Source organism: Struthio camelus, chromosome 8 (assembly GCF_040807025.1).
Source record: "Struthio camelus isolate bStrCam1 chromosome 8, bStrCam1.hap1, whole genome shotgun sequence".
Lineage (NCBI taxonomy): Eukaryota > Metazoa > Chordata > Aves > Struthioniformes > Struthionidae > Struthio > Struthio camelus.
In genome coordinates, this window is record NC_090949.1 from 34,346,379 (window position 1) to 34,364,277 (window position 17,899).

General features: G+C 38.8%; 1 protein-coding gene across 27 annotated transcripts in view; it reads left to right on the forward strand.

Moving 5' to 3' along the window:
• The window catches only part of FGGY (FGGY carbohydrate kinase domain containing), a 333,758-nt gene that overhangs the window by 252,386 nt on the left and 63,473 nt on the right, over window positions 1-17,899 (forward strand). For all 27 annotated transcript variants that reach the window (XR_011142650.1, XR_011142651.1, XM_068953329.1 and 24 more), the window contains 2 exons: window positions 2,296-2,424; window positions 7,412-7,515. Coding sequence is in view for 25 of the 27 variants with exons in the window: in XM_068953329.1 (XP_068809430.1) it covers window positions 2,296-2,424; window positions 7,412-7,515 (233 nt within the window). In the remaining 2 variants the exon portion in view is untranslated. The remainder of the gene's footprint in view (window positions 1-2,295; window positions 2,425-7,411; window positions 7,516-17,899) is intronic.

Genomic DNA, 17,899 nt, shown 5'->3' on the forward strand with positions numbered 1-17,899 from the left:
TGACTCCTGAAACAAACTGGGCATGCTCTGCCTGTAACTTATTTCATTAAAACATAAAATTATTATCCTGCATCTTCAAATCACAACAAACCCATCTCTACACGTTCCCAAAGAGGATAGCAGTGCTGCTGGCCGTTCTGATACATCACTAGTCCCAAAGGAATCTATATGGTCATTTGCTACTGCTGCCATCAGAAGAGAAGATGATCGGTATCCCTGAAATTGCTCCCTTAGTGCTCGTTAGCTAGAAATACAATAATTGAGAAGCTGATAGGAAAAGGTTTTTGTCTAATAGTAGCCCTGATCTGTAAAATGGACTTTAACCACATAATAATTACACACTGAAATGTTTGACCAGTACAACTGATATAAACAAGTCAACAATGGAAATGAATGCCTGGAAAGAGGTTTTATTTCAGATTAGTTTCATCCCATAGCTGTACATTTTCAGGTCATGCAACTGATTCTGAAGAAAAAGATACGGTTTTAGCTGCGTGAAACTTTTTTGCACTTCCTTTCACCTGCGGGGTCTTTGAATGTCAGGAGAAGCAGACAACTTTGTTTTACTGGTATTAATCTCTGATGTCTTAAAAGCCCAAAAAGGCAACACAAAACTTCTCTTAAAGAGAAGTATCCTGCTCTCCAACTTACTGCAAAAAAACAGAAAAGATAACACCTCTCAGAAAAGCTAGCACAGTCTTTCTGAATTTACACTAAGAGTTAATAAAATGTAGACATTTTTCTGTGAGAAAATAGTCTAATATGATCCCTTCCTTTTCTATAAGCTACAGGAGAGCCTGAAATAGTGGCTTTGTTTACTACCCCTTATATTTGAATATAAACCCCAAATCAAGTGCGAAAGTTCTGGCTGTACATGCTTATTTTAAATTTCCATCATGAGACATAGCCTAAAACTTCAGGAGAGGAGGTGTGATTATCAGAACAGAAACGCTGGGCGATCCAGTTTCATAGCTAGGTTTCTAAAAGAACATCAAGAAGTTTTTGTGTGCTGTCTAGTCACAAAATGCTCCAAGCGCTTGGTCAGTCAGGAAATGGGTACCTTCTTTAAAATGAATTGCTTACAGGAAAACCAAGGATCTTCTACCAGTGTGATATATAAAACTTGAAGACCCATTTTCCACCTACGACTTTAATATCACTTACCAATGAGGTTTTATAACTGTATTTCTAGAAAGTTGTGCTGAATGGCATCAGTATATTCCTGCTAACTTAACGATGTGCTGTTCCTGTTAATTAATCTCTGTTGGGGAGGATATTTTACTTGCTTTCTAGCAAAATCTTTAGGTAAAGAGAGAAGTGTATGTGAACTCTGAGAGCTGTCAGGCTTTCCCTATTGCTCTGGGTCTGATCATGCTCAGCAGCCATCCCAGAGAAGATTCTTCTACCCAGAGATGAGGCTGAGGAAGAAAAGGAATCGCCAAGTAATCTTTGAATTCTGAAAGATTTGTGACTGTAGATCTGCTCTTCTAAGCTCTGCAGCATCTATATCTATTTAATTATTAAAACAATCATCTCTTTTATTTTTAGCAAGAAAAAAAACAAATTATGGTGATAGAGACCAATGGACACCAGACCTGCTAACAGACTCCTTGGTGGCAAGATTGAGAGGGAAGGGTTACATTGATTATGTTTGGGGTGACCATAATGTCTTTATATTTCATAAGGCTGTTGAAGACGCAAAAGTGGATAGTTTAAGGCAGTGAGAAATGCGGCTGGAGTAGCAGGAATTTGCTAATTTAGCCAGTTACTCCTTCAGAGTTTCTGTTACTATAGCCATCTTATTTCTAGTGAAACCTCTTGGAGAGGATAGAAATGGAAAAAATGTCCACTTCCTTGTGCAGCAGGTGCAGTTTCAGTTATGAGCCCAGGCTGAGCTGAATCTCATTCACGTACATAGAGACTGACTGCAAACAGCATAGTCAGTAACTAAGAAGCAGCTTGGAATCTCTGCGTTTGTATTTCATATCTGTTGGAAAGATGCTAAGCAGAATTTAATGGTTTGTGGTGAAGTTTTGCTCTGAGGCTGAATAAGACATTGAATACTTTTGAACTTTTAAATTACAGTGTGGCAGCCTGATAGAGCATGGTTGTGTCTTTAACATACACATACGTAATGAAATATATTTTATAATAGTTAGAGCTCTTTGATGAACCTTTTTGTTTTGTGTGACACACTAAGTTGAGGAAGAGGAAAGGAGTTGCTGTAATAACATACGTGTTTGTTTTTCTGTTTAGTAAATTGACAGGTGCTTGGTTTTTCTTGTGTCTGCCCAGGAAACCACGTCTTGTCTCCTGGAGAGTCTGTTGGAAAAGGTCTAACGCCAGAGGCTGCGAAAGATCTTGGTCTCCCCGAAGGGACTGCAGTAGCAGCTTCTCTCATTGATGCACATGCTGGAGGACTAGGTATTCAGTCACATATTTACTGTTCTTGGAAATAGGAGTGTACTGAATTAGTTTTAAAAAGCCATTTTTCTCACAGCTTGTTTTATATTCATTTATTTGCTCTGATGCTAATATTTGTTCATCTGAAATAGCATAATTAAAAGAAAAAAAGCCTTCCCAGTAACTGCTAATATTGAATATCTGTTTATATAAAAAATTTAAATATCACTAACTTTATTTCTCTGCCACTGAATTTCTCAGGTGTCCATTAACTGTTGTTACTTCCACTTTGAATTCTAGAACTGAACTAAATTACATGTGTACATTACATTGTCTCTCTAACATGCTGAGAGTTTGCATCTCCTGTTGCTCAAAACCTTGGGGATAGGGAAGAAAAATGAAAAATGGGATTTCTGAGGAAGAAGCCTCACGTCTGAGGCTTCTTCACAGTTAGTCTTTCTCATTAGTTTTAGGAACAATTCATCCTTTGTTTAAACAATGCAATAAAGACGTTTCAGCATACATTTATGCTAGCACAATATGGGATATATACCCAAAACACTGCTTTTGATCTAGGTCTTAGAGTATGGGAAATAGTATATCTAAAATAGCAAAAACAGAGTAGAGGGAGAACTGGCTAATGAACAACGTTCCCCTTCTGTGGTAAGTTCTGAGATTTTGAGCATGTTGTCTCTAGCTGGAGTCGGAGGTCTAATGCTTAGGGTTTTTTTTTTCCAGCACAATATTCTGAAGTGCTCAGTTTCAGCTATATTGAAATGAAATGTTTGGTAAGGCTGAATTGCTTCATTTTCTTACTGTCCTGTTTGGCCTTATCTAAATACAGTCAAAAACAAAGTGATTCAATGTAACTTTTCAGCAGGAAATTAAGATTTTGTAGTTTGATAGGTTAGAAAAAAATGTTACCTCAGAAAGTTTCAGTGTTATTGAAACACTGCTGTTCAATGGAAATCTATTGCTCATCAGAACATTTTTCTCTAGACCTAAATGAAATGTGATGAGTTGCTAAAGTACCAGTCTTTTTTCAAGTATTTTGTTGTGGTGTTGTATACCTAATTTTTTTTTCTAGTAGTTGTGGCTTGGAATTTCTAAAATGTTTAAATCCATTTGCTTTGCTTGTAATAACTGTTTCTGATGAAGTTAAGTAATCATGATGTTACTTTTCTCACTGCATCAGAATGATTAACAGTCGGTCTAATAAAACATTTTGTTTTGACCAGCTGCAAAAGGGAATGTGTATAGCAGGGAAGGCTCTGAAATTGTTAGTGTCATAGTTGTAGATGTGGTGTGTCGCTACAACTGCAAATCTCTTAAAAAGAAAAAAAAAGTAACAACAAAAATGTTCATATAGATTAGTATGCCAGTTGGCTAAAACATATGATTTGTAGGTACATAAAAATGCATTTAAAAGTATGTGCACTGGCAGTTTTGTGTTCTTGAAAAGGATGAATTGATAAGGTGGCCTGAAATAGGAACAGTAATATGCCGTCAAACTCTGAGAAGACTTTTTTTTTTAAGCCAGGCCCTTAATTTAAAATTTCACATTTCATTAGCACAGGTGGTTGTTTTTAGGTTTTTTTTTCTCAAATATATGCGGACAGCCTCCTTCATAGCCACATAACCTTTTCTTTACAACCTAAACTGTAGCATCAGATCTTTTGCTATAAATATGTATCAGTCAAGGCTTTTACAAAAGTTAAATCATGAATGTTTAATCAGAGAATTTCTCTTCCTAACTTCATACTATATATAATAAAGCAAAGTATTTATTTGAAAATGGAGAATTATTTGCTGTATCTCAAACCTTTTTTCGTCTTTGGAGATAAAATCTCTATAAAACTGCAGTGAAAATGCAATATTTGTGCCAGTATTAAGTTTTCCTCTGATCTAAACCAGATATAGGTGATACATGAAGAAAAAGATGTATAGGCCTTTGTTAAAGAGGGAGAGATGCGTCACAGAGAGAAGAGTCAGTAACACAGTGGGAGAACATGCATGCAAATCACTCAGTAGCTGAGTAGAGTCAGGGATAAGAGGAATATTTGAGATGCAACTCATCCTTCTTGAATCTGGGAAGGATAAATAGATAGGGGAACTAACAGAAAAGACAGTAAAAGGGAAAAGATTTGGTTAGCGAAAGGGACAGCAGGAGTCTAAATGAGAGCCAGAGAATGCAAATGTATATGAAGAGAACAAATGAAGAGGCTGCATCTCAAATGTCGAATTGCTCTCCTTCATCCCTAGTGGATGTGGCAAGAACATTCATCATCGTCCAGTCTGGTTTAACCTCCAATGTATAGAATACAGAGCTGAAAACGCTGAAGGAAAAACAGAAAAGCAAAAGGAGAACACAGATAATAAAGTTAGAAAGAAATAGAGAGTGTTCTGATAAAAATATGAAGAATGGCTTTGCACTAAAATGCATTCATCTTGCAAAAATGAGAGGAAGAGGCACAGAAAAAAAGAAAGTAAAGAAGACACCTGAAACAGTGAATTAAAAATGTGAAAATATTGGTATAATAACAATACTGGAAATCAACTCTTATAATTGATGTAAAACTTATTTTGAAAAGGTACTGATATATGCTTCAGTGTTTACTTCATGGTGTGCTCTGTATTGAAATATTGAGGATTACAGTTTGTTTAAAGGATATGACTTGTATATTAATATGTATTAGATTAGTTTGCTGGGCAACAGCCTCCGGTGGGTGTCGTTATTCTTATTCTTGAACACATTCTGCTGGTAGTGTTAAAAATAGTCTATAACAGCAGAATAATGAAAAGGGCTCTTTCGCATCCTGCAAGCTGAATCAAAATGGCATGATGGACATTTTGTTTGCAATGTTAATAACTTTTGACACACTATTCATAACTGCTTTTGGTTGGATATAAAGTGTATTTTAGATGGTCAGGGTCCTGGAATTTAGGAAGACTTTGAAGTTCTGAGTGAAATAAGGTGGAGATGGAGAATTATTTGATACCTATGTCAGTGGAGGTCATCTGTGGCTCCTGAATCAGTCCATCTGATGCCTATTATGCAAAAGTAAAAATCTAGAAGCTGACTAGATATATGGCTTTCATTTTAACTTACTGTATTAATTTAAAAGAGCCTACAGATAAAAATGTGAGTATGGGAGACCAGTCTTTTGGGATTGACATTTACCTTGCCCCTGTTACAAAGACATCAGCACTGTTTAAGCAAAAGTAGATAATTTATTGTACAGTATCTAAAGTACTTTGTCACTATGGAAAAGAACAGAAAGTGTGAACCCTTAGCATTGCCTGCTTTCTTAAAATGTGTCATACAGTTTATGTAGTATTCAAACTTGTAGGTTTCAGTCTCTCTTGAGAATCTTCACAAAATTTTGAATCTTTGAGTACAAAAAATTCCAACTCAATTAAAGATAAAAGTGACTTTTGGCAGCGCTTAACTTATTCTTGGTTATTTAAACATCTAAGATTTCATTATTATTAGAATGTTACAGATGTATTTGCTATCTAATTTTAATTAATCACAAATAGGAAGACTCCAGTAACTCTAAACATGAGTAAAGTTGCTGGCAGAACTCTCACTGATTTTGACAAGGCCCAAATTTCACTCTGCAGAAGAATATTTTCTTAGTGATGAATAGGTGTCTAAACATGAGGCTCTTCAATCTTTTATTGTTCGTAGAAATATATTTGCAACATATGCTGATAATTCAATTCAGTAGACTGGTTCACTCTAAAGTGTGTACAATATTTTAAACTCATTTTAGCAGTTTTTATATAATATTGCCTAGAACAGGAAAGTGCCTTCTAGACAACCCTCTCTGAAATTCTAAAGGTGAACTTCTGGATGTCTGTGTTTGAACAGTGAAAAATGAAGCATAAGAGGTAGAAGCCGTACTTCACTTTCTGTTTCTCCTTGGAAATAAGCTCTGTATATGATAGGTATGCTACTGACAGTGGCATAAGCCAGCTAGGATAAAGGGACATAAGGACAGAGTTTTGAAGGCTGTAAAATTTTAGCCTTTAATTTTCCGGATATTGAAATGACTTCCAGCCATGGTAACACCATGATAATCATGTAACCATGATAAGACAAACTCTGACAGACTGATTTGATAACAGAATCTTGCAGTGGTGGCCTGAACATGAGGGTGATAAAGAAATGTTGCCTAACCACATGTAACACATGGCATATTTAACTTTGATTTTGAATGTGTGAACAGTGTGATGCAAGCATGCGGCCTAAGAGGAGAAGGAGAGGGCAGTATTTTCTTTGGTAATAGCCTGTCCTTAAACTGAATTACGCCTAATGTGGTGCTCCATCCTGAAGCTTGGTTGTGGGTCTGCCCCGGTGTGTAGGCAGGCTTCTTGCTGGGACTTCGTGGTCTATACCTGGCTGCGGGCTGAGCGCTTGCTGCATTTGTCCTCCTTCCTGTGCCATCCCACGTGCAGAAGCTCCTCCAAGCTGAGGACAGTTCCTCTTAGGGAGGGAGCAATCTCTCCTCTTTTAGACAGCTCTGTCTGACATCAGCAGAGCAGCAGCAGCAGTCAGGACAAAACTGGCAGCCATCCCCTCTGCTGCCAAGTTACCCTTTCTCCAACTCATCCCATGACAAAACACAACAAGCAGCAGGTGCATGATAAACTGTGGGCAAAGAAACCTATCTGCACCCTACTGTAGTGCCTTTCAGAACAGGGCAGCCTTTTATTCTACAAGTTAGTACATTACCTAAGACAATAAAGATCTTCACTATAGTTGAAATAACATTTAACGATTATGATGATAAACAGGAATGTGGAGGAAATGATCTTGTGTCCTCCTGCATCTGCAATGAAAATATATTTTCTTCTGAGTCAATAAATTTGTTCATTGACTAAGTAGACCTTTTGATTTGTGGTATTGATGTGAGATAGCAATTATTTTTGTGCAGAAAAGCTCTGTTTTGTGAGGGTTGTGTTACTCTTCTTTTAAAATAGGATTTTAATTTTTTTTTAATAGGAGTAATTGGAGCAGATGTGAAAGGACACAACCTGCCATGTGAAAATCAGCTAATTACATCTCGAGTTGCTCTGATCTGTGGGACATCTTCATGCCACATGGGGGTAGGTTGTATGCCTCGTCCTAATTTGTATGTAATATAGTAACTAATATTTCTGAAGGCAAGAATGTCCTCTGTCTCTCTAACCCTTTTCCTTTTCCTTGATTTTTCTGGTAACTGTATCTTTAGCTTTGGATATTAATTATATATTACCATGCATTTGCTATTAAGCAAGAACTTTAATAGTGGTAGAAATCAATACTGAAAAAATGACATGAAAGGTAAAAACCATGATGCTAGAGTGGCTTAAAGAGCAGCCTGAAATCTGAGCCAAAGACTGAGCTTGAGTTACCCGTGACAAGCCTGTCGCTAATGTGTTACAGAATAGTGTATTTGGAGGAGCGTGTCTTTAGTCACAGCCCTTCTCCCCCACCCACCTCTTCACTTAATCAATATATATCCTTCTACCTCTGAAAGCTGCCATGATCTATAGAATTATGATATGTATCATGACTAAAAAGAAAGAAAAACCTTGATAAGCAATTTTCACTTTGCTAATTTTTCTCTGTGAATTAACACAAAAGCTTTTTCTGAGATTGCAATTAAAATTTAGTGTCTGCTTTTGAAATTTATACCTTTTTAAAATGTATGAGTCTGAAAGCATTCCATTTAGATAAGTACCCTTTTCTGCCACATTTTTTATTTAAAACTCATTACAGTCTTAAATTTAGACTGATTATAACTTGGATGTGTCCTAAATGAGCAAATGGCAATAGGAGTGCTGGAGGCTTTGGGAAGGACTAACATACTTCATGGAGAGAGATCTCCGGTAGAGAAAAGAAAAGAAGTTGTTTAAATAATAAATAAAGTGGCAATCTTAACATGAGTCTGTAAGCTGTCTTCATAGTAACAGCATGTATTAAAATGATGATCTTGTCACACAGACTGTAGTTCAGCAAAGCATTTAAGCACATGATTGAATTTAAGGATATGAATAATCCCAGTTTTGTGAAGCAGAGCATTTAATAAAGGCTTAAATGCTGCAGAAAGCTTGGAGTATATTTGGATTCCTACCTAAACTAGAGTTTCTGGCCTTGAATCCCACCACTTTTAGGCCTGCTCTGTCTCTGAAAAATTACACTGGTATCTCTGCTTCTCAAGGCACAGGCAGGGCACTCTGCAAATACCAGGGCTAGCAGAAGAAGTTACCATTCCTAGCCTACTCCTACCTATTACAATTTCCATTTCTTTTGATGGAGGTTTCTGCCCCTTCAGACCTTCAGCAGAAACTGTTTGTGTGAACTCTTCCTAACCTATTTCATTTAGCTGAGTTAGTTTAAATCATTAAACTGAGCTGGATTAATAGAGACCTAATGCTGCACTGAAATGAGCTAAGAAACATTCAGAGAGTTTCTCCAAAAGGTCTGAGGGCAATGTTGAACAGCTGGAAATGGGCCAGTTGGCTGTAACTTACTCCTTTAGTGTAACTGGTACTGGAAGAAGATGTGTATGGTCATTTATTAATTTTTCATATATGTACGCTGATAAGTTTTAATGTAGACCCAGTTATACAACTGTGGCTTGTTTTGCTTCCCAAACTAGAGCAAAGTATACCAGTATAAACTTACTCCATGACGACAAGAGATGTGGCTCCATTAATTATGCTAATGTAAAAAAAGTGACAAATCTTTCCACAATAAAACCCATGTTGATGTTAATCAATATTCCCTTCTGTGATTAACGTCACCCTGAAGTCATGCATAGACTACACACCGTAGACAAGGCGGAACCTTTTAAGGCTCTTAATCATTTGAATGCAAACTCAGGAACAGATGCTTGTGCAGTTTTTGGATAAATTTAAATTGATTTTAATTTAAATGTAACTGCTCAGCATTTTGTAAGCATTTCCTTACCTGCCTTCTTTAACTCATCTGCTCAGAGGTATAACAATTTCTAGCTGGCAGACAATAAGTGAATTCAAAGCTTCTCTGGGTTTAATCAGCGAAAGGACTTTGGTTTACTGTTCTTTTATCTATACCTGCATAACTGTATGAAGCGAACATAGAGAACACACAGCAGTTGTATTTATGTTTTACTAAGAGCTATATGCAGCTGCATTTGGCTGAAATTAGCTGTTCCTTTTTTTAATTAGGGCTATAAAATGAAAGTATATTATACTTGTGTTTTGATAGAAATATATATTTTCTCTCTGTGTGCACCAAGGGACCCTCAGGGCTACAGAGATTAATCATCGGGTTTAATTTAATGCAGTGGGAGAGAGACCTGTGTGGTCAGGCGGGCATTAAAAAGTGCCTTTGATCTGCTTCAGGTGCACTGAGCCCCAGTGAGCCGGCAACAATAATACCTTTGTGAGATGATCAGAGACGAGAGAGGGAGAAAATGGCCTGTGTGGAAACTCAAGGCCTTCCTTTGTTGTGGTTCTGGCAAACGAAAGAGCCAACTGTCAGGAGAAATTCAGAAAACAGAAAGCAGGGTGAAAGTACGGCTGGATTTCTTTCAAGGGATCATAACAGGAAACTGTTCAAAATCATCTGCTGTGCTGCTTTTTTTCCTCCTTCCTCCTTTTGATGGGGGCAGGGGTATTACTGTTGGTGTATGTGCCTGGGTACAGTATTTCCATTCTCGAGACTGAATGCTCCATGAGTCACAGAAGCTCATATTGCTTGAATGGGGCATTTACTTTAAATTTTAAGAGAAACTACTCTATGACCCAGTTCTCATTACCTCAAGGACTCTAGAGATCTTGAACAAAAGCCTTTGCTAATCATGCCTTTGATATTTTAGAAAGTACAAATGTGGAACCTAATTTTACTCATGGCTATAATAGCTTAATTTGTGGTAGAACTACTGTTTTTAAGTGAGGATACACTTTTGGACTTAACCACTGACAGTCTTGGGTAGTCAGACACACACAGAGCATTTTGTAAGAATGTTTCTGCTGAGATACTTGGATAGCCCATGTTAGAGGTAGAAAGCATGTTGTAATTCGGTTACTGATGCAAGTCCAGCTCCAAGTTGGTAGTTGCTGAAAGTCACTGCTACCTCACGGCTCATCCATTACCCATGAGAGAAAAAAAAAAGATGGTCTTGAATATTTTTGGAGGGTTATTTAAGTTACCTGAATCTCTGCTGCCTCCTTTGCCCTAGCAAAAGTCATCAGCAGAATCTGCTTTTGGAATGGCAAATAAGCTGTCCTTTTACATTTGGAAGATTGTCCCTAGTTTAGGGCTGGGATTCGTTTGCTGTAGCTTTGATCTCTCTGTGCAGCATAGGTATTCCTTTCAAGTGAGGGACGCTCAGTGGCCAGCATTTCTGAGCGGGCTGCTGCATGTCATCATGCTTTTTAGACAGGGTTTCTAAACTCCAGCACCCACATTTAGTCTTCAAACTTTTAAGCAGACTTTCCTTGTGTATCCATGGTGACTCTCAAACACATACTCAAAATGTGTGAGTATTTTTTCACAGTAAAATAGCAACGGGTTTGAGGCAGTGAAAGAGCAGCTTGCATAATATCCTTGACTAGTAGTTGCATAGGTCTAACATACATGCTGTAGCTTCTGGAAATCAGGTAATTGGTTTCTCTAAAAGCCTCCCTTCCTACCAGTGTCTTATGGGTCTGACATTTTAAAGTTTCAAAAGTCTTTTGTTTTCTTCTGAAACCTTTATGTAATTGGAGGGGTTTCAGGTACAGACATATGTATTATTTTGTCCCACTCCTAAATGCAAGCGTGATTGCCCTTTTGCAAATGTGTAAACCCACCAAGAACTGAGTTAACTCTTGGATGCCAGTTAGCAAACAGCAGAACAGTAATATAAACAAAGAGTGACACACACGGTACTCATACACAGAAATTCCCCAGTATTGCCCACAGCAGATAGTCCAGCAATACTGCTGCTTCTTTCTGGTAGGTAAATCCAGTGCCTGATATCAGTGTAGCACTCTTCCCAGGCACTAAATCCGCACAGTAACCCCCTTTTTTTCCCTGAAAGTAAAATGTTTCTTTAGGTTGCAAGCTTTTTGATACAGAGACTGTGGGTTTGAGTATGCTTATGTGACACCTGACGGATTGGGACTGTAGTATTAGTCAGCATTTGTCTTACTAGAACAATACATTAGTACCTGTACCAGTTTTAAGTTTAAAAGACCTGAGGGGAAAACGTCTTTCATTATGGTCGTGGAACTGATACAGTTAGGCAGTTTCATTTGAAGTCTGAGCAGAGATGCTGTGAAGTGAGATCTGTAGAATTTGTTGATGGTGTTTTCAGTACATTGTGTTATCTCTGGTCAAATGAAGGGGTAGTAGATGTTTACTCCTATGCACACGTTCTCTTTTTCTGTCTTCCAGGGTCTCCTTGGGTTGAATTGTTTATGAAAGCAACCTGATTACCATTTCTGGTTTTTGAAGTCTTGGTCAGAAGCAGAATCAGAGGGCTAATGATAGAGGCCTGATCAGCTGAGGTGTCCAGTGAGAAGGCTGGGTACAAGGGGATGCCGGAGGCAAAAGGGAGCATTGGGCTGCAGTGCTGGAGTGACAGGGATATGGGATCATAGCCCAGGTCTCCAAAGCCAGCAAGAGCTGTGAAGGGGAGAGAGGGAAGGAAAGAAGGTGGGAGTGCTAGAGAAGGTTTAGGGCTCTGGTGCAGAATTTTGGTGGGGCGCATGAGAGGCTATGTGGGGGCTACGAAGGTTTAGGGGCTCTGGGACAAGCCAGAGCACAGCATAACCTGTGTGGCTTTTGGTCACCTTTCTGTAATTGTTTTTTGGTAGCCAGAGGTTTTGAAAGAAATTTGTAGTAATGTAAAATGATAAGCAGAAATTAATAGTTGTGGAATGAGAAGACCAGGAATGCTGAGGGTTGTGGAGTCACTAGGGCATAATGCTGCTTCTCTGAGACTGAGGCTTTTGTGGGGGACAAGGAGGGACATGCATGCAGAGCTGCAAGGTTAAGTCCATTGTGGGGGAGAGCAGTGTTCTTCTTTCCCAACGGTCTTTGTTGTCTGAAATATGAGGTCATTACTAATCTTGTATGTGTACAGGATATCTGCTCTTTATGCATATTGAATAAAGGTAAAGTAGGAGAGCGCCACATAAAATAGCCTTGTTCATAATATTTTAAATATATACATACATATATATGCACATAAAACATATATATAAAAAAAGAAATATATATATATAAAAGCTCTCATTGCTGCCTATTTTGTGGCTCGGTTAGAGATCAGTGTTCTCCTTTCCACTTGTCCCAGAACAGTTGTTCCATGATAAAAATATTTGTCATTCTTGCCCTAACACCTTTTTGGATTCACAGCTGAAGGAAGTAGTCAGAGCAGCCTCTAGCAGGAACATTGTTTGGCCTGATTTCAGCTTACTGAGGCAGGGGGTGTGTGCCTAAATTTGCTGGCAGTTTGAGTCCCAAATATATAAAGTATGTGTTCCTTCCTATTCAGGATCTCTATTTTTTGTTGTTGTTTTTTTGCTTGTTTGTTTTCCTGTCTTCATTTGGTGATGTGGTGGTCTGTGTGCTTCTTTACTCATTCCTTCTCCTTTATCGGTTCTCTGTGCTCAAAACTTCTGATTTGGGGTGGTCAGGGAATCTTTTCTGGTTTAGATGGAGTCTCTTCCTTTTCATCTGTTTCTGTATTCCTGTGATTCTTGTCCTTGGGAACTGATTCACCAGGCTTGGGGCACAATTCTTTTTTTTCCTCCCTGTGCTGATGTGTATGTGGTTTGAAAACTGTAATTCAGTCATTTTGTAAATTGAAGAGGCACGAGTGATGTATTTCTATCTCATCAAATTCACTACATGATCTAAGAGACAGAGATGGAGCAACTACGTGAAAAACAAAATGGGCAGTTCACTTTGCTGTCGCAGTGTTTACTATGCATTATTTTAAAGAGAATATCCCATGCTCTCTTTTACCAAGCCTGGCTAGTTTTTGCCTGTTTTTGCTAAAGGAGCTTCAGCTTGATTTGCCTATTCTAAATTTGTTCATCTGATTCTCGTGATGACTGGCAAACACAATAGAGCTTCTTTGCTCCACAATATCCGCCCAAGCTGCCAGCTTTGTTCACACAAATAGAGTGTAAAGCACGTTTCCACCCCCAAAGCATGCACAGTACGTGTCCTTTGCAGTACATCCTGGAGTGGAGACTGCAGAGACATGCTGGCTCAAAGTGTTCTCATAGCCTGATCTCTGTAATCTCAGTGGGAGCCAGACCAGCAAGTGGATTCAGTGTATTTTGGCTCTGATACGAGAGTCTCCTCTTCAGAACATGCCACGTTGTTAAAGCAGCAGACTTTTGAGTAATTACTACACAGGGACTCCTCAGCTGCTTGAAATCATCTGTGAGAGGGGAAAACTTGCTGGGACAAGATAGCCTGGTGCTTGCTTTGCCAGCTATATTTAATCTAGTCGGATGGCACGAGGCAATGAGTTTCTGGAGGGTGAATCGGAGGACTGCGTGCAGCACTTCAGCCTCGCACTGTTAGTCACTGCTGCACATGCGTCCCTGACATGAAACGTGCAGTCTCCGGGGGGACAGGCCTGAAGCCCTGGGCGACGACTCCGAGTGCCAACTGGCTGTGGCCCAGGGTTTAGCAAAGGCAGCAATTTGTCCTTCTCCTGACCAGAGGAAAGGGGCTGAGCTTGGGAGGGTAAGGAGAGTGAGGAGAAAAGGGAGGAATGCACTAGGAAAAAAATAAAAACAAAAGCTAGACTGTTGACACAAAGGTAGCCTAGAAGAGTTTTTTACATGATCTGTGCAAGCCTTATGAAATGGATAAGCCCCTGCCCTCTTGCTTTTATAATATTCTTCTCTTCTGTAAGGCCTATTCTCCACATATGAATCACAGAGCTAGCGTCTTTCAAAGGAGAGAAATAAATTAGTACCACAGGAACCTCTCCCTTGCTCTGTCCTCATTCAGCTAAGTTCTGCTGGCGTATATATGCATTTGGCAGCGGTCACAGTGCTGACTTCCCAGCTAATGAAGATGTTTTACATTCAGTGCTGCGTGAAATGAAAAGCACATTTACTTCACGACTCTGTTACAGGTTGCCCGTCCTTACTGGACACAGACTTAGACTTAGTCTTCTAAGGAAAAGGTCACAGAGCCTATATAGGTGCCTTTTCAGCCTGTGGCCTCGAAAGGGTTGCATTTCTATAGAAATGCTGCCTTCTCCTGCTTGTCCCTCAAACAAGTCCTCCACACCCTTTTTCTAATGAGACTTTCTCATTCTATGTTCTAGCATCCTTGGTTTAAAAAAAGAAACAAACAAAATTATAATATCCCCTTCACTGGCATTAATTTGCCATAGTGTGCTTTGTTTTGTTTTTAAAAGATGAGAAGTAAAGTATTTTTGCTAGCAGGGTATATACAAGATTGTTGCTTTTCTGACCTCCTTGTTATATTAATAAAAGCTAGGCAGACTTCAGTAGTGGTGGGAGATCATGTGCAGGCAGCCTCCGAAACCCGAAGCACTTACTTGCAGAACTAGTAAACCACAAAGCTTAAGATCTTGAAATGTAAATAGGAAGTTGGAGAGTTTACTTTAGAGCCAGCAGTGGTGAGTCTGTATAATGTTTATTTCTGCTTGCCTCCCAGCCTTTCCTAAAGCTTGGCAGAGATGAAAGGGAGGCTTTCTCAGTAAATGAGTTATTACAAGTTTTTGTTATGAGCAAGAGTCCTTTGTTCCTGGTCTGACATAATTCAAAGCTCAGGTATGCCTTGGTAACTGGGAGAACGGGAGGTTCCTATTTAATGTATGCCTGTCATAGAAATCTAAGTTTTGCACCCAATTGCTTTGCTGGTTATCAACCTGTTCATGGGAACGTTGCTGAAAGTAGTACAATCACTGTATTGTATGTACAGTAGATGATGCTTAATAACATTTGCAAAGAAGTGTGCAGTCAACTCTCCTTCCTTTTTGTGAATAGATCATTTGAGTTCAAAGACTTACAGAATAAATGTGAATAGAGCGAATGCTTTGAAAAATATTCTATTTGGAGACTGATATTCTACAGACGTCTCACTGACATCAGTGAAAATGCTTGCTTTGAAAATTCCAACAGACACGATGATTTTCATACTGCGGTTAACTGCAAACTACCCTGTGTGACACAGCCATGTATTAGGATGTCTGATTTATTATACTAAGGCTTTCTGCAGTGTCTTCTGTCTGGTGGTCTCAGGGTTCTTTGCAGCAATGAATGAATTGGATAAGAGAGCAGGAACTGTTATTCCTGTTTTATTAGGTGTGACACTGAGGCACTTTTGAATTAGTTGACTTTTAACTGTTACGTCTTTAAATTTACAAACTGCACGTATCCAGTGCTTTGGAAGTGTATGACATCTGAGTGACAAATTTTGGCTTGTATGTTTAAGTATGCAAGGCTCTTGTGTGTTCTAAAATGACAACTTTTACACACTAAGGCAATACTATATTGCATTGTGTGGTAAGCAAATGCATAACCTAGAGATGCATTTTCTTCCTTCCTGGGGTTTTCTATTCTATTTGATGTAAGCACAGTGGATATAAAAGCTTATGTTGGGCTTCCTCTAAGTCTGCCTGCTAATAGGGCTCCTCTCCCATTCCTCGTCCCTTATCCCACATTTTGCCTTAGAAAGAGTGAGCAAGACTGGACTTACCTACTTATGTTGAGACTAATAAGATTTGTCCAGTCTGGCGGCCAGAAATATTCTGTTACCTGATTTGGGCAGCAGATTCATTTATATTTTTGGGACAACTTGTAAACGTGATATTCTGCTGTTGCATGGTGACTTGTATGTGAATGATTTTGAAGCTGGATTTCCTCCTTGGGTTGTGTAGAAATACAAGTTATCTGTTCAGTCAGTGGCACGTGGTTCTGAATACCAGTTGCTAGCTTACTGTTGTGTTGCAATCCCTCCAACATTGTTGGACCTCTCTTTATCTCTACTTACAGTACTGTGGAACTGAAGGTTATCTGTTAGAGGAGAAAGCTTTAGAGGCTAGTACCATTGCACCTTTATTTCCTATGACACTTGCATGTTTTAATAGGGTTTGGGGCTCCTTCTGGTAGAGGAAGGAGAGAATGAAAAAAAATGCTGCTGTATTCTGAATTCCATAGCAAGAAATGTTTGAGAATTTTATTGCTGCATTGATGTACAGACACCATAGCATCATTCCCTTGTAGGAGACAGGATAAAGTAACTTAATTCTGGTTCACTCTTTATATATTGCTATTCCTGTCTTTGTTTACTACAGCCCATCACTGACAGTGGCCCTTCATTGTAACAGAAGATTTTCCTTTGTTTCGTTTTGTATGTTCTTCAAAGTGATGTTGTCAAGTTGGACAGGTACAACATCTCATCAGCATTTCAAACTAACCAATTCTGAGTCCTCCTCTCCAGACCCAGAAGAATGTATCAGCCTGAAGCGTGAGCTCCTTATCAGAGTGTTCTGTTCCTAGGAGAGCTGGATATGGGATTTCTCTCAGACCATGAGGATATTTATGTATAGTGAATGGTCTCTCCAGTTGCCTAATTTTACACTGTTTTTGTGAGTAGGCATGAATTTGTTAAACAGATAGATTCTGTGTGTCTAGATTTCATAGAAGACAAAAAGAACTGGTGATATCTTTTGCTTATGTTAACCCTTTTCTTAGAAGAACTTAGCTGAACTGTGAAGGAGGGATGAGAATACAAATGAAATATGTGATTATAAGGGAAATCATCAGTCATCAATTAGAATGGTCCTCAGTCATCAGTAAGGATGGCTCTGGTCCCCTAAACAATTAAATAGAATTTTCAAGGGGGTAAAATAATTGTGTGAAAAACAACTGAATTGTTTTGTGTTAGATTTAAAATTTTGGAAGTAGCAGTATTTGTAATAAGTAGTGTGGAATTTGGGGTTAATTTTCTTAATTTTGTTTAGTTTTGCTGGCCTGCTATATGATTCTCTCAGATTGTTGCCTTTCCTCAGTTCACTGGCTTGCAATTGGGAATCAAACTGAAGCGGTGCAAACAGAGATCTTGGTAATGTGAGTGCAATATGTGAGTGCCAGGTATTCAAGGACTGCCTGGATCAAGGTGGTATATATGCCATAGTATTTCTAAATGTCTTTCTGCTTTTCTAAACAGCAACAAATCCTTACTCCAATCAAGCTATTTGGGCAGTAGACTTCTTACTAAGGCTTCTTTTTGTCTTTTTGTCTTTTATTTTCTTTTTCTGGTTTTATTTGGCCTCTGATGAAGCAGTAGTTTTTCATTTAAGCTTTCTGTTGCTGCTCCAACTGTGGGTAGGGGGAAATCTTAGTTGGAGCAAGGTTTATTAGGGAGAAAGTAAGTCTTCTTTCATATACTTGTTCTGGAAGCAACATGAGAAGCATTAGCTGCTGCTTTTCTCCTAGTGTCAGTTGGGAATCACAATTTATGCTCAGCTTATTG